At 34.8% G+C, this 17,659-nt stretch overlaps 1 protein-coding gene across 1 annotated transcript in view; it reads right to left on the minus strand.

The window, feature by feature from the left end:
* Window positions 1-17,659, minus strand: part of TTC27 (tetratricopeptide repeat domain 27) — a gene marked incomplete at both ends in the record, with an annotated part of 103,984 nt that overhangs the window by 74,365 nt on the left and 11,960 nt on the right. Inside the window, 5 exons of the mRNA XM_079549923.1 lie at window positions 1,820-1,932; window positions 4,782-4,918; window positions 9,894-10,058; window positions 13,966-14,068; window positions 17,026-17,166. Of these exons, the coding sequence (XP_079406049.1) occupies window positions 1,820-1,932; window positions 4,782-4,918; window positions 9,894-10,058; window positions 13,966-14,068; window positions 17,026-17,166 (659 nt within the window). The remainder of the gene's footprint in view (window positions 1-1,819; window positions 1,933-4,781; window positions 4,919-9,893; window positions 10,059-13,965; window positions 14,069-17,025; window positions 17,167-17,659) is intronic.

Genomic DNA, 17,659 nt, shown 5'->3' on the forward strand with positions numbered 1-17,659 from the left:
AAGCCAAATCTAAAGCTATTTTTTTTTTTATCTGAATCTATATAAAGAGTGGAAATGTAGCTGTGACTTAAGCATTTATGACAATCAGAAATGAACATTCTTTAGGCAGATAAAGAATCTTGGAGTAAGTTCTACTCCACAGCAAGAAAAGTATTTGCTCAGCAAATCAGTAAAAGCTAGACTGCCAGTAGTTTGGAGCTTACAACCAATTATTTAATCCGATTAGTCAGACTTACAAAAGCAGCACAATGGATAAAATTGGGAAGGCGAGATACTACAGTCTGAATATAAAACAATGCTGTGTTAGAAAATGAACCAGACATGAAAATGTTTCTCATGAAGCAGATTATTCACCATCCCACTCTTTACTCCTCTCTTTTTCTCTCCAAATTGGATCTAGATGTGGCCTTGAATAGAAAGAAAGCTTAAATCTCTGGAAATAAAGACAATGAAAATAAAGAAAATACAAAGTCACAGTGCATACTCATGATGTTTTTTCACTGCAGTGAGTGGGCTGAATGGTTAAAGGCCATAGCTGAAACCAGAGATGCAAAACTTTACGCTTCACTTGAATCTAGCCAAGCAAACGTCTGGGCCTTCATAAAGCTGCAGTCTGAGAAATGGGTATTAAAAAGAAAACAACTTCCTCTCCTCTAATAATTTTCAGCGCACTTTATGAAACAAGAAGGGGAGAAATAGTTGGAAACTCTGATAAGAGAGTGGGAAAAGTTGGACAGGGTTGGAAGGCATCAAGATTATAACTTGAGCTACAGAACAAGCAAGAACACACTACAAAGGAAAAATCATCAATTTCTGGGTTGCTAGCTGAAGCCACTGAATTCCCTCACTGCCCTTTGGCTCGCCTGTTACTGCTGTTATAATATATAACAAAGATGTATCTTAAAACATCCATGTGCATAGAGAAAATAGGTCTGTCTGAGACTCAGGACCTTGAATTCTCTCACTGTTCTACCTCCAGCCTTCTTTTGGGCTTGACGAGGTATTTCAGCAGTACTGAGATTCTACTGTTTTGCAAGATACAGATCAGAAAATTGCTTTTAGTGATAAGAATGATCATTAATAGTGATCATTGTAACAAAGTGACTATTTTTAGTTTGCCACACGAATACTTTTGAAACAATCACACAGAAAAAAGTATGATAAAAACTTTCTCCAACTTAGTAGGCACTTGTTTATCTATGAGAAAACCAGGGTATTCACTGACAGCTAGCTTCCTATTTTCTAAGCTCAGACTGCTTTTACTCTTTTGTGCCACTTCTAAAACCACACAATGCAGAACTCCTTTAAATCAGGAAAAGAAAATGCAAGCACAAAACTAGAGGAACTTTGTGTTACAGCTTGTAACTGGCAGCAGACATTCTGAATCTGTACATGTACTCCCACTGTACTGAAAAGAGGGGGCAGAGTTTTTCTTGAAAGGTATAGATGATTTTCACAGCAAGATAAGCATTATAGACTCTGAAAGATATCCTCAAAATTTAAGAAATGTCATCATTTGAAAGATGATTAAGCTCAGACACAAAGGAAAAGAGCCTTTCTCCAGGATAAAAGAATGATTTAGTCATTCATGAAACATTGCTGAAAATCTCTTCTGGAGATTAACATTTACTCTGAAGAAACTTGAACTGTGTTCTTATTTTTCATTTTTTAAGCTTTTTGGACACACTGTACAAAGAAAGGAAAAAAAACATCCCACCAGCTTCCCACTTTGTTATTTCCTTACCACAAAGATTCGTATGAAGGGAGGCTGGGAGGTGTATTTATTTATTTCTAAAATGTAATTAAAGAATTAACTTACCAAATTCCGAGGATTACAGCCAGCTCTTCTGCACACAGATCAGGTATGTGGTACTGATCAGCATCCGCTAATTTTATCTCATTAAGCACTGTATCATCATTTAAATCACAATTCTGTTGAAGGAGAAAAATACTTTTAAAACTAAAAACAGTTGTGAAATACGATAAAAAGTAGTTTCAAATAAATGCATGCCTTTAAAATTTGAAAAAAGTTTTTTTCTGAAAAAAGGTAACATCACCATCATAAAATGACTTAAGTGGAAAGAAATTTGTAATCATCTTGAAACCTACCCTATCATGATTATTCCACTTACTGAGACAATGGAAGAAAGCATAATTAAAACCATCTTTGCTACAAGTATGTTCATTGTTATGTAAAAGGCCAGTGAGTTACAGCATTCAGGGACACTTTAAGGTTACCTGAATATTCTTAAATAACAGCTGAAGGAGAATTCACATTTCAAATGGTTGCACACAGTATTATTTATAACCACCTTCTCCAGTATACATAATCAGTTTTGTCTTGTCTATGTGTCATTAAAGAATTTCTTAACACACAGGTGTTCAGGTTAGCATTCACAGACTGCACTCTAGGACTTATGGATTTATTTTTAAGTCTCAGCAAACTATAACCACGTAAAGCCTACTGCCAGTAGAAGGGAATTCTTTACCCTGGGAACAGTTTCTCCCTTCTTTTTGCTTTTAAGAGTTTTAAAAATGAAACAAACAAATGACCCACAGAACTAGAACCTTCAGAACCTCTACTTTTTGCTAGTGAAGTCAAAATGAGCGCCCACAGGAGATTTAAAAATGAACAGGAAGGCTTTGAAGTGGATTATTAGCACTCAACACCAGGATTTTTATCACCTTATAGATGTAACTAATCACAATTTGACAGAGAATGCTCTGATTGTCACTGTTTTATTTTTAAGAGGAAATAAGAGATTCCCAATCAAAACATTATATATTTAACAACACTGCCATTTGCTTCTCTTAATCCTTGCCTATGCTATACAGTGGTATCTACCACTTCCAGAGGCAAATGATTTTAGAACGGAACGCTATACTAGTATAATGGCATGACTTTATCAGATGTATCAGAAATTACGATTTATAAAGCTATTAGTTATTTCCAGCTTCTGGTCTACATAACTTTTAAATTCCAGCCCGTATAAATAACATGATTTCTACTTCTAGATTAAAAATAAAAATCAAATCTTATCCTAAAAACATAACAACAGATCTGAGTAGGGTAAAACTAATCAAATGCTTTTTGTTATTTTTTTAAGTACTATCTCATATCAGGTGTCCACATGCAATACCTCAAAGGCCTGAGGTCTTTTCTTATACAGAAACAATGTCATTTTAACTGAATGTGCACTTCCAGATCTTAAGAAAGCTGATCTGTGAGCCAAACTTTGAATTTATCATCTCAAGTATTTGTTCTGCAACACCATAGTTTTCCTTCTAGTGCAATCTGAGATATTTTAGCTGCTCAGCACTAGGGGCAAGAAGTAAATTCTTGGCCAGACAACAGTCCGCTAAGTGGTCACATTGCTATACTGCAATTTCTGACAGTTTAATTGCAAAATAACCTGTTCAGTCATCTTCCTGAACGTTAACAGAGGACAAGCTTTAGAACTAAGAACTCCATGACAGGAAATGAAAATGAGAAGGTGTGAGTAGCCTCAGCTTGGCCCTTATACAAACTGACAGAGACAATTACAGAATCACAAGGTTGGAAATGACCTGCAAGATCATCTAGTCCAACCACCCTCCCATTCCTATTAGTACCACAAGCACTAAACCAATTCTATCAGGAAATTCTCCACTAATCCAGGGCAATTCCTATTCTGTAGAAAAATACAATATTTTACTTTATCTGCAAATAGTACATGTAAAATAAGATTAGTGAAAAGGGAAAGACAATTCCTCCAATAACTATTCAGCATTCTGTACACCTTCCATAAACTTTTAAAAGAAAGTCTACAAGGTACACTAAACAACTAGGCTAAAACTGAAGCAATGCTACTGTCAGTAGCTGTTGGCAAGCATAAAATAGCATTAACTCCAATTTTGCCTAACAGGTCTTCAAGGTACATCCAGAGCTGACTAATTTGCAGCCAGACAAAAAAAAAGGCTGGAGCTCACTGTTACAGATTACAATTATAATACAGAATACAGATTACATGAAGTAACATTCTGATAATGAGTTATCAGTAAATATATGGTAGAAAATGGAAAAACAAAAACATAAATTAGTAATTCAAGGCACATATGAACTGGAAAGTCAAGCCTGGTCTCATACCTCTGACATGACAACACTAATAAAATGCGTGAACTTGAAATACCTTAGGCTTTCTTCAAAGCAACACATGGTTCTACTAATACTATTTTGTAGGATTTCTAGCATACAATGTAAATGCACAAATAAAAGGCTTAATTTTTATTTTTTTTTTTATTTTTTTTTTTTTTAAGTAAACCATGCAAAAGGGAACATTTAACTTCTTTTTAGGCAGCTTAAATACTTTAAGACAAAATTTCTTAATAATTTCTCAGATTTGCACAAAACTCAACTCCCTTCCTGAAGCCAAAAGCACTCAAGTAATATTTAATGCTGCATTTCTACTTTTCAGAAAGAGAATATATGCTCATTTATCCTATCTTTATTTTGAACAACATGTTTTCAATTTAGAAATACAGACATTGTTAAATTATTTTGCTTAACAATCAGTCTGTCACGGCATAACCTCTTTATAAAGACTGCAGCTTGAAGAATATAGACACTGCCTCTCATCTTTTTCCCAAAACTTCTAGAAATTGTACGTTTCTTCTAGGCACCATACACTTTCCTCTTGTAAACACCCAAGAAAAAAAATCTTAAAAACATTTTCATTACAATAAGTTAAAAATTCTGAATGCACTTTAAGAAATAAGAAAAACAATTCTTCTCAAATACGTACCATAGTTAAGTTTTCTAGAGGAGTAGGTGCTGGGGTTAGCTCACTATGACGAGGGATACATTCCTCTGACCTTTGGACATCCAATATAAGCTGTGCTACATATTTTTCCTGAAATCGTGTTCTCTTTCCCAAAGCACCTACAGAAAATTAATACAAGTTTATACTAGTGACCACTAAAAAAAGCAGTAATCCCATTGTATTCCCTGAAAAGAAACATATTGTGAACATGTAATACTTATCAGTGTTTTAACTCTGCTTGATTTGTTCACAATAAACCATGTGTTTTAACCACTAGCCACAACATATTAAAAAACCAGGCATTACAAATATATTAATGTATCTAGATGTGTCCTGCAAGTCCAGTTTTAGGTAAAGTCCCCACAATCCACTACACCCACAGTCATCCAAATTCAACAATTCCCTACTCTAAAATACTAGCAATAAGCTGCAAATAATTGTTCAATTTGCCTAACAAACATTGATGAAAACACAGAAACATTCAGGAAAATAAAAATCTTGTAACATCTTACAAGAAGACAACATTTCCAAATGGAAACAGTTAATAGAGTCTGACTGCCTCTTTCGATTTGTAGAGCCTTTGTAAAAAATGATCACAAACTGTATTTTCCAAAGCCCATAAATTTCATTTCCAGGTCTATGTCAACATTTAAGGACAACACTTAGATGCCTGAACCAAATATGATGGATAGAAGAAAAATAGGGAAGGAATCAAATTGGTTGGTTTTTTTTTTTTTTTCCCCTTCAGAGTTGCACCTTTTCCATGCTCTTTTTTATCCTTTTCATCTACATTTAATGCACTAAGTAGCGCCTGGCAAATTCAAGGATAAAATTATTCTGGGAGTTATAGAAACCTCTTGAAAGAAATGCAGTCATTAGTAACAGCCAACAAGTACACAAGAGGGAAGATCTGCTTAAACTTATACTCCTTTTGTGACAAGGTTGTCACCTAAGTTGATCAACTTTATGTAATCTTTCTGGATTTCAGCCAAGCTTTTGGTGCTGTTTTACATAACATCGTTCTGAACTAAACATCCAGTATACAGCTAGGCAATAACACAGTGCTGTGGGTGAACAGCTGGCTGATAGGCCAAGTTCAAAGGGTTCTAATAAACAGTTACATCACACTGGTGGCGAGTCACTAGTGGGATTCCACAGAGATTCTTTAACATTTTCACAAACAAATTGGCTAAAGACAAAATGAGAACATTTGCAGATGACAATAATTTGTGAAGAGCTACTGACTCCCTCGAGGCTAGAGAGACCTTGAAAAAAGGGCTAGGCAATAACCAGCTTCGTGAAGAATGGCTGAAGTCACTTGGCTCAATCATCCTAGAGAAGGCAAAAGAGAGGGAAGGCACCATGGTGGTCTTCATGGTGGCTTCCCCACAAGAGAAGCAGAAGAGGAGGCACTGATCTCTGCTTTCTGATGACAGTGACAGGATCTGAGGGGACAGCATGGAGCTGCATCACAAGAGGGTCATGTTGGGTGTTAAGAAAAGGTTCTTCACCAGAGGGTGGTGGGGCCCTGGAACAGGCTGCCCACAGCAGTGGTCATGGCCCCAAACTGCTGGAATTCAAGCAGCATTTTAACAACACTCTCAGACAATGGGTTTGAATTTTGGGTGGTCCTGTGTGGAGTCAGGAGTTGAACTTGATAATCACTGTAGATCCCTTCCAATGAGGGCTGTTCTAGGATAGCCCACAGTTTATTTATTTGTTTAGGAAAATACCTTAGTTGATGCTATTATTATAGTATACATATAATTTAGAGACATAAATGTAGTTCACATGACATTTTCTTAATTATGTTTTACAGGCACAGATCATCATTTTAAATATTTCGACTGCATGAAAGTAATCTTAAACTTGATTGTTTCTTGAGTTCTTTATTAGACACTGAGACAACTTTTACTAGCTTTTAGGATGGCAACTGACATTTACACCAAGTTGAAAGAAAAAACATAGCTGCAGTTGCTCTTCCATTAGAAACCTGTTTCTAAGCTGCAATCAGAGAGCTTTAGAACTTAAAATAACAAAATCCTACAAAGCTAATACCTACAAAAACTGGAATTTGCTTGTTGACTGTTATACACTGCTCAGGTAATGTAAGACATAAGAAAAGGAGAAGAGAACACTGTCCCACTGTTCTTTTTGCAGAGCCAACTGAGATTAAATTCAAGTTTTAAGTTTTGTAATAGTTTTGAAAATTTGCAGAGTATTAAAAGACAACTGAATGTTCATCTGTTTAGTGGATAAAGGCCAGGGGATGAGGCCATCATCTGTAAGATGATCTGGCACAAACACTGTAATAGCAGTCATCCCTTTTCTTCCTTGAGGCGGAAAGAGAGCATCAGGGAAATTAGTAATTAAACAGATCACTCCTTTTCTGCCAAACACTCCTTTTAATGGAAAGCCCTGTGTTAAAAGTTCAGGAAGTAATGAAAAAGGTCCTAAAAATATCACCTTCTAATCACATTGTGGAGGGAACCAGATGGAAAGAGAGAGACTAGCCAGCAATTCATATTATTTTTACACAGTAGCACTCAATTCATAATTTTAATAATGTTTGTAAGCCTTTATGCTGTAATTCACTTCCTCTCACACCTTACTGTTTAAGCCACTAAATAAAACACTAGCAAAGCTAGCCATGTTACTGTTAAATTTACTTATCACCTAGAAGTTGTGATTTTTTTTTTTAATGTTTGAGACAGCTACCCCTCCATGCCTTCTTTTTTCCCGCCAAGCAAAGAATTCCTTGTTATTACAGGGAAAACACTTATCTATTTTCTAGATTAAAACAAATATCACATGTATTTATGTTGACAAAAAAAAGTGCTTGCTTTTTACTACCAGAAAGAATCACAAAACATAGGGAATCGAAATATCAGAGATTTTACTGTCCCATATTAGAAATTTCCACAGATAGACTAGAGGGCATGAAAATAATATGTGGATTTCAGGCTGTAGCACTATCAATTTTTCATATCAGATGATCTTCAATTTATTTTGGATTACCAGTCTTCCACTTCACAGTAAGATTCTTATGTGAGAAGGACCACAGCCTTCTTTCATTAGGAACTGTTTCATGGAGTTATTGATGACAGCGACTCATTGTGAGGGACAGAAAGATGCTTTTTAATAAATGATGAATATAGGACAGACATGGATTAATGGAACTAAAATTCACCTGATTTTAAAATAACACTAGAGAAATACTAATACTGAATTGTTTTTTAAGAACAGCATAAGTTTCCATGCCATAATAAATTACTCAGCCACTAAGGATTACAGCCATTAAAGAACAAAATACTCAAAAATCTTTCCTAAAAAGGAAATTCCTTCCAAAACTCTTAAAAGTATCTTTACTATAGGCTGAATTTCTACATTAAAGCAAAGTCTTTTTTGATGATGTCATATTCCATGTGCTTAGCCAAAATGTGCATGTCAAATTAATTTGTCTAGAATGCCAGCAATTCCCACATGTTCAGTTCATTTCATTTGCCTTCAGGTTAGACATCCTTCATAATAAGTCTAATAGATTTATGGAGATAAACCATACAACTTTTAGGAGTTCCACAACAATATTTTTCCAAGAGACTTTATCATTGCAATCTCTCTGTGGGACTTGCATATATTCTTGGAACAGTCATAAAAATAAAAAACAATTCCAAAGCATCCAGACTTGTTGTGTGCACCCTCCCTCTTCTCCCCCCCCTCCCCTCCCCCTCCCCCTCCAAACTCTTCAAACAACAGCTTTTTTACTAATTTAGATTTAGGGAAATTACTCATAAAAAAACCTAATTATCTCATTTAAGGACTGCAAGTTGAGGAATATCAGTGAATAGCCATCTGGCACCTTGATTTTACCTGTTCTTAGTTAATTAAATTTTATAGTTCAAATATCATGAAAAGCACTGATGTTTTTAATAAAAATCAAGGAAAATGTGCCTTTTTTTTTTTCTTTTTCAAGAAACACAATTTTACTTGTCACACATGCAGTACATATTGCACCGTGGAAAGAATAGGATCAACTGAAATAAAATTCATTTGAACAAGGAGATGAAAATTACTCCTATGTTTTAGACAGATACCACCAAATATATTCAACTCAATCACAGTTACACAAAAACATGATGTCACAAGATTTTCATTACAGATTTTTAAAGCCTTAGAATAAATGAGCATGGAGTTCTACAACAATTATATTATTTTTAATTAAAGTATTAAATTGACAAAAGATCTACACGCGGGTAGGAACAGCTCCAATCTAAGCATAAAGAAACAGTAAGCTTTGTGGCATAATAGATTCAGAGGCTGCAAGTTTCAGTTCCTCCCATTAACAAATCTATAGAAAAAGAAATGGGTACAAAGGCTTTTCCATTTCTTCCCACAAATGCTCACAGGCCCTCACACTGAAAAATGGTGAGCTTTGCGACATTTTGTTTACTTCACAGAGCCAGGTAGAAAAATCATCTTTTATCTATATATGTAATTTTAAATAAAGTTACAAGTGCAGTAATCTGATCTTCCTGACTCCAAAGAAGTGATACTGAAAGGATGATTATATGGTCTCTATAGCGATTTTGTGATATGTCTGGTGTGAGTAATGTGAGTTTTTCCTACTTATTTCCTGCTGTAACAACAGTCCTGAAAGAAATGTTTAAAAGTTACTTACATGGAGGTCTAGACTAACGGCAAGAAAGGTGAAAGACTGAATCATACCATCATTCTGAGGTCTTTAAAACCACCCCTACTAACACAGAGATGCATCCATCACCACACCAATCAGATTTAGGAGTCCCCTAAAAGAGACAACCAGACCTAGACTTTGACTGATAATGAAATGCAACAAGGATCGTAATACTATAGGATCAGACCCCCACGTTAAGGATGACACTGTAACTCGATGGTATATTTTTCTTCTTTTTTCAAAGCAATGCTAATTCTTAGAAAACAAGCAAGTCCTACCTGCTTAGAAGTCAAGAATTGTCAAGATGTATTACTTTTTTTCAGACATATTTAAAAAAAAAAAAAATCAACTGTAAGTTAAGTAGGTCCAACCACTTTGATAGACTGCGCATGCAAACTTACCTGTTAGATTAATCTTCAGTTTTGCAATGTCTTTAGCCGTACTGAAACATTGTTTAGCTTTTTTGTACTCATAGTAATACAAAAATGTATAGGCACACTCAAGATTGAACTGAACTGCTAAGTGCCAGCCTTCATCACCTGTGAACAAAGCTTCTGCTTCAGTCACTACAAACCAAGAAGAGGAAAAAAAGCTATCAGGACACAAATACTACAGAATGATATTTTGAAATTATATTTAAAATAGTAAGAGAGGAAGTCTGTCATGATTAAAGTTAACCTTCATACATTTAAAAACAGAGTGTATAAAAGACACACCTGTTAAAAGCATTTTTAAAAGTCTTGTATCTCAAGGCTACAACTAGAATAAGAACTAAAGTTTTAATATTCACTTGTATTTTACAGTAAAGCTGAGCTAAGATGTTGGTTTTTGAGAAAATATATAACTCTATTGTTCAAGGACATGGCAAAGCACAATAATAAAGCCTGTTGAAGTACAACAAATACCCGCCCTTAGTTAGTACACTTTAAATGAGAAAGTTGAAGTTTGGCCAGTAGATTGAGGACTGAATTGGGACTGCAGACTCTTTGGTCTGTTTTTTTTTTTGTTTGTTTTTGGTTTTTTTTTTTGTTTTTTTTTTTTTGCAATTACAGATTTGCTCAGTGATAACAATCATATTCTCCACCTGAAAAGCAGACAATACCTTGGGAAATGAATCTGAAAACTTCAGAAAAGATAACTTCATATTTTTTCATCCCTCACAAAATGCAAACACATTAAAAACACATCTAAGTAATGCATATTACAAAATCATCTGAGTCTTAAATATTTTTGTCCACATTATTAAGCTTCTTTTTTTTGTTTTTCTTTAAAGAGAGAATGCCAAAAAGACCATAATATCTTTCCAGGAAAGGCTTTTTTCACTCATTTTATAAAAAAATATATGTTTCAGTAAACAGTTTAGGACATCAGTCATATTTACCTGCTTCCCACACATTCTAAATACCATTCTGACAGTTCTGAAGGAAAAAAATTGTTTTCTATGAGGTATCATGAAAAAAAGAAAATGGAAATTAAATTTTTATTTTTATTCAAATTTAAGTGTAGATTTGCACTGATCTTTTAAAACACTTTGAGTGACTAAGTCCTGAAAGTCTATTGTCAGTGCAAAAGAGCTTGCAGGATAATGGATGTGCATGTGCACACATGGAAATGTCACAAGAACGCAACTTCAAATGATTTTGATTCAATTTCAAATAAAAAAGCAGGTTATGGCCTACAGTAAGACATTACTTCTTCATTTTTCAATAGCTAACAAATTTTAATAATTTGAATATAAAATTAATTGTGCTAAAAGCACATATATGATACAATGAACTAAAAAAAAAATGCATCAATGTTTTTAAATACTTGGAACATTCACTATGGTTGCTATGACAACTAACCTGTGATTTCTGACTGCAAAAAATCCACAACCTTAAAAATTGCTCAACTTTATCAGTATTTATGATTTCGTACTAAAGTAATGTATTGATAAGTGCTCTTACACTCTTGATGTAAATACCATATATTTAAAACGATAACAAAGCTTGATAAGTTTAGGCGTTTGAAACTTCAGAAACCTTTGTGGGAAGCTTCACACCACTACTTGTATAAATGAGCTGCAAAAATCATCTCTCTGCCAACCCGTGCCACATTTTAGCATAGAACACTGATGAATGGAAAGCAGCATTAAACACTCCAGGTTTTGCACAACAGCTGCTGCAGAACAGGAGGGAATCACCACAGCTGTCTTATATCTAGGTGATAATGCTGAACTTACATTTGAGAGCAACATTTTAAATGGCTTCCCTCACAAATGTCAACTTCTCTTTTTTAAAAAAGAGCAAACAGTCTCCCAGTCAAGCTGATTCAGCAAATAAGTTATTTAAGCCATAATCAAAAACTATTTTGAAGGCTTAGTAATTATTTTATGGAATATAAACAAGGCACTTGTTTGAAGACCCAGATGGCTTTAATGAATTAGAAGTTTAATAAACTGCATCTAGAAGCTACGGGAAGCAAAGCCAGCCTGGAAAAGCTCATTATGCATCCAAGTGTACTTTACATCATCATCTCTGAAAACCAAAGACTTGTCATCAGAAACAGATATCTTGGTATTTATGCAGTATCATAGTTGCACAAACTATTATATTTCTCTACTCCAGCCAGTACCATCTAATCAGTGAATTTAAAGCAACTTTAAGATTCCTTCTCTTTTAGTTTCAAGTTTTTCAGTATTTCCAAGAAGGAAATGTAACAATCAGGTAACTACCACTGATCAGCCTACTACAGATTCCGTTTTATCTGCTACTTCACAAAACCAGAAAACATTTTCATGTGTTCTATACCCTTCAGCAAAGCTAACATAACAAAACCATTTCTTCAAACAATAACCGCAGTACTCAAATAGAACTGCAAAACCCCTGGCATCTAAGTATCTTCGATGCTGGACATCTAAGAAACATACATTCAAAACAACAAAAAAACTGTTCTGGATATGAGTAGGATGAGACTATATACAGTCTCTTTTTTTTTTTTTTTAAATGTTACAAACATGTCTCTCTAACCTTCTTTACCTGAATGAAGCACACCAGCATCGTTTGTTTCATAGCATAGAATTCATAGATAATTTTATGCAGCTATTCAGAAAATATACATTCTGAACATACCAAGTGATCAAGCCTCAATACATGAAAACTGAGCAGCAATAATTTTGTTTCACCCAGCTCATTCCCATCCATCAATATAATCCTCTCTGGAACAGTTAACTATCTACCATGATGTAATTATAACTATTGATTATTTTTTAGTCTATGCATCAGCAATACTCCCAGCCTTCTATGAATAAAAATTCTGAAGTTTGACTAAAAAAAATACTCAGCAGAATTTAATCTAAGATTCTCATACCAATGCTAGATAACACTAGGCATTAGTTCAACATTCTCTAATGAACTAATAAAGAAACCCCACAGTTTACATCAAATGAAAGAAAACCCTTCCATTCCAGTGTTTTCATCATCAACTAAGAGAATTAACTCATTCCTTTCTTTGCTACAAAGGACCCAATAAAACCTCCTGTTCCATTCCATTACTATACTAACAACATTTTTGTTACTTATTTGGAAGTCTTCCAAGGGCTAAAAACCACTCCATTTTTTATGTCAATTGCATGTCTTGAGCCTATGTACGGTTCAGATTTAAAAAAAAAAAAAAAACTCCATTAAGGTGTGGTAGAAGCAGGGAGGCTTGAAACTTTAACAATTAAGCTTCTTTCATGAAAGTAAATATATAGGACAACTCATTTCTAAATGCAAAAAATATTTCTTAAAATGCTCTCGATTGGAAATCTCAGGTTTAGAAAGTTAAATTAAAATCTTCAGCTAACAAATTAATTGTTGAGGGGCAAACAAGCAAAAAGCTTTATCATTTGCTGTAGGAAATGACATTAACCTGCCTATACAAGTGTTTGTTTCTCTTAGAAAAATAAGTGTCAAGTGTATATAATTACATTTGACATTTTTATGTTCTATTTAATGCATTTGTAAACATCAATATTTATTAGCTAATTTAGTTTTGACATTGTCTATTCTCTCTGCATGCAGTGCAAAGTGGTAATAAACCTCCAAATTTCTGTTGAGATGCAGTGAACAGGAAAAGAAACTCTCATGAAAACACAGAATTAGAAAATAAAGACATTCACTTCATAACCAAGTAAGATCAGTTAAATAAAGCCATCCTGTGCAGTTTTCATTCCTGAAGTTAGTTTGTGATAAGTTAACAATCTAAGCATGGGGAAGGAAAACCTTAGTCTGCAATCTCATATTCTCATACTCATTGTATAGTCTCAAAATCAGCACGTATCACACAAATACTTGTCAATTTAAGTAAATTCTTGTCCATCTCTATTCTCTGTAGTTACATATACATCCCACAAGCTTCATATTGCAAAAGTTACATCTATAAATTCTTATCCCCCAACACATCTTACAACTAATGCTGTAAAGTCAACAAACCAAGTCACCAGAAACATACTTTGTCTTATACACGCCTGGGCAAGAGTAAATAGCTCAGGTGATCTTTCCTCTAACAACTGCTGGTGAATATTCACACATCTTAGAGTCCACCAAGGTAAGGTCTGAAAGAAAATAAGGATACTTCAAGTGAAGAAATTTTTTAAAATTGAAAGAAATAAATGGCTTTCAAATATAAACTACCTACTGCATTGTTATTTCTAAGCATATACATATATGCACAAAAAAAAGTGAGCATAGGCCTAGCATAAAGATGATTATATAAACAGCTCGTCAATGCTAACAGAATTTGATGTGCTCTGCTTCTATTCATTTCTTGAACAACTCTTCGAATCCAGCAAATCTCTAGGACTACTATCTGGTAGGAAACTCCATAAACAGGAGATAAAAGAAATACCTGCATGCTTTTTTTGGACCATCCACTTACTACTCTGATATTCCTAGCTATTGTAACAGAAAAAGACAATACTAAATAAAAAGCTGTACCCTACTTCTCTACTTCTACATCATATTCTCAATTTTAATAAACAGCTATGAACTCACTCTTCAGTAATCTTTTCAGACTACTTAGTCACTTTTTATGTGGAAGCCACTGAATACGTCTGGCCACCCAGCATAGCCTTTGTATGCATTTCTTCTTTTCTACCTAACCTCATATTTTATTAGATGGGGGTAGAAAGGAGACTAAGAAGAACTGCAGTTATACAAACATTTTGCAATCAATTGAAATTATTCATGTTTGTATGTAGAATTTGAAAAAGACAAATACATCACTGAGCCAAGTAATCATCCTACACGGAACTGTACCTAGATCGCAGCTCAAGAAATGCCTGATCTTAGGATGCTGTGTGCACAAAAATTCCCCGGCTTTTTGTAGTAGGCTTTTCCCTTTCTCTCTGCACCAAATGGAAATATGTGGAAAAGCTAACTGATAATATTCTACTCTCATAATCATACCTAAGATAATCATCTGTAAATGCCCACTGGTCAAACCTAAGTGCTAAACACTATTCAAGGAAAGTCATCTAAACCAATCACATATAGTTGACTGTAGTGCCCTTAGAAAGGAACCACCAAAAGGAATAATAGTATCTATTGCAAAAAGTAATGAAAGAATTTCTGATATCAAACTGAACAAAGCAAAGGAACAGAAAGAGACTTCGTGGAAAAAAAAAAAAAAAAGTCACAGCCCAATATTTTATCACATACTTACAAGCTTAAAGGCAATTTAAATAAGTTTCAAACGACTTCAGCTTACATTTATATAAAGAAATACTTGTTTTCCAAGCAATTGAGTGCTCAGTTCAATGAGACAATTTCCTGAGGACAAATGATTGCCATTCAAAAATTTTAGAGTTACAGAGAACGTGTTTATAAAAGTTGCAAGCAAGTCATCTGAACTCTTTCCATTATTCTATAAGCAATGTTATTTTGGGGGAGCTGCATTAAGAATATTTTTGATGACTTACAAATATTTAATTAGCTATATAAAATACATACATATTTTATAAAGTGTTAACATAGGCTCGTGTATAATCAAGATGCTATAATTGCAATATAGTTGTTTAATCAACAGATATCAAGATGTTGTAATCACAATATAATCGAGAGAATCAAGCAAGGTAGACAATGATCACAAAGAGAATAAGCGGAAGAGCTTACCCTTCGGCTGAGCTCACCAGAAGACACCAAGAGAGGGGATCTCCAGAAGAGATCCTTCCCCTCTGGTAGCCAGCTCTTAAATAGGTCTAGGAGGGGTGGAGCCTGGCTCCACCCCTTCCGGCAGCACAGGTGAATTGCCTTCACCTGTGCTCCTCTGGCTGACTCATGGCTCGCCTCAGGTGATTAATCAGAGGTTCAGGCCGTGACTCAGCAGTTCCCATACAGGCTCGTTTTGATAAAACAGATTTCAGAGTATACTCTCCTAATTTAAATTTATGTTAACTAATCTTAAGAATAAAAGGCATTAAGAAGATTTTCTCTGAATAAGGATGAAATGAGAAAGAATGGCAAAGTTCAGTTGTTACACTGACCTGTTGAAGAATGCAGTTTTTAATCAGCTGCTACCATTGGACTACTAGTCAAACTTGTAGCCAGAAGTAATTGAATGCCCAGTGGGTAGAAGGAGGCCCATAATTACATCAGTCTGAGGGGAGGCAGCATGGGAATTCCCTAAACAAAGTACATCTCTTCCCTCTCTGACTGACTCAGTTGCTGAAATTCAACAACATTCATCTGTGAATAACAGGGAAAACGATGGAAGAGCTTGGCTTCCAGAAATACCATACAGTCAACATCTGCCAAACAGTTTAAGTCATCATTCATACAAAGACCCAGCTGGGAATGGACGTTGTCAGCCAAGCGTAAAGAGGGACCATGTGGCATTTTGTTCTCCAGCCAAATTCTGTTAAACCAGAATGCAATAAAGAGAAGCTGCTGCTGTTAAGTCCTCCACTTCCAAAGGCTACCAACCTGCTTACTGCTGAGCTACGAGAAAGGCAATGCCAAAAACCCACTCAAGAAGAGATATGAATCTCTTTTAAATGTATGAACACGAGAGAATTAAGGTAATTCCCACATGGATGCCTGTGAAAGATGTTGAGGACAATGAGAAAAAAAAATTACAATTACATCTAGAATTCATGGCTTCGAATCTGTACAGTAGTAGTTAATGGCATCCCAAATCTTGTCAAAAAGGCCATAGAGTACTTTTTATTGGACATTCGGGTTCTCTTCCCCATTCTTCAATATTGACAGAAAGTAGATGCCTTTTCAAAAGGTTCTTTTCTATTCAATTTTTTTTTTTTTTTTTTTTTTTTTAAGATAATGTAGGGATTTTTCTTTTTTGAGGACTACAGTGAGATAATAGGTCATCTTTAAGGAGGAGATACTTGTGTAAAACTGTAATGACTCTCAACTATTTCTTAGAAGAACGAACCTCAGAGTAGCAGAAAAAGAACTGTAAGAAGTAATGGGGACTTAATGAAGCATGAAAAATAAAGAATGAAAAAACACAATTAATGAATACTGCACAGTCAATTATTTGTCACATATTCCTTACCTGAAGAGATGAGAGTTTGTGTCTTGAATTCACAAGGATTACCCTAGCTATGAGCAGCAAGATAGGATGAGAAGTCAAGGTATACACTGATTCAGCATCTAGAACCAACATCTTCAGAATTGTGGCATGCAGCATTTTTGGCTGAAACATAAACAAGGAAAGTGTCAAGGAAATGAAACTTAAGTTTATGAACAAACTCAAAGAATTAGAGAAAATTACAATTTACATGTTTAAGGAGAAAAGGTCTGCTCAAAAGTATCACGATGTTTGGAATTCCAGCTGCTTCGTAAGTCGCAATGAATTCTACCTTGCCTCTTGCTAGAAAGACAGATCAATGGGATCTGAAACACTCAGATTCCTCCCACCTGAAATCCATGTCCTTTTAATGTTAGTCCCATTTAATACTTTCCAGTATGTAACTCTTCCCATAATCTAAGAAGAAAAGCTTCCGATAAATAAAAGCCACATAGCTTGGCATATCAGAAATAAATTAATTTGTTAATAAATTTAGTCCGACAGTACTCAAATACACTACATATTCCTCCAAGCTACATCAATGTGCATTAACTTCCTCTCTCACCAGAAGGAATTTCCTGTTTGAGTGACATCAGGGTAGCAACATTGGAGCCATTTT

Source organism: Tetrao urogallus (genome assembly GCF_951394365.1).
Source record: "Tetrao urogallus genome assembly, chromosome: 2".
Taxonomy (NCBI): Eukaryota; Metazoa; Chordata; class Aves; order Galliformes; family Phasianidae; genus Tetrao; species Tetrao urogallus.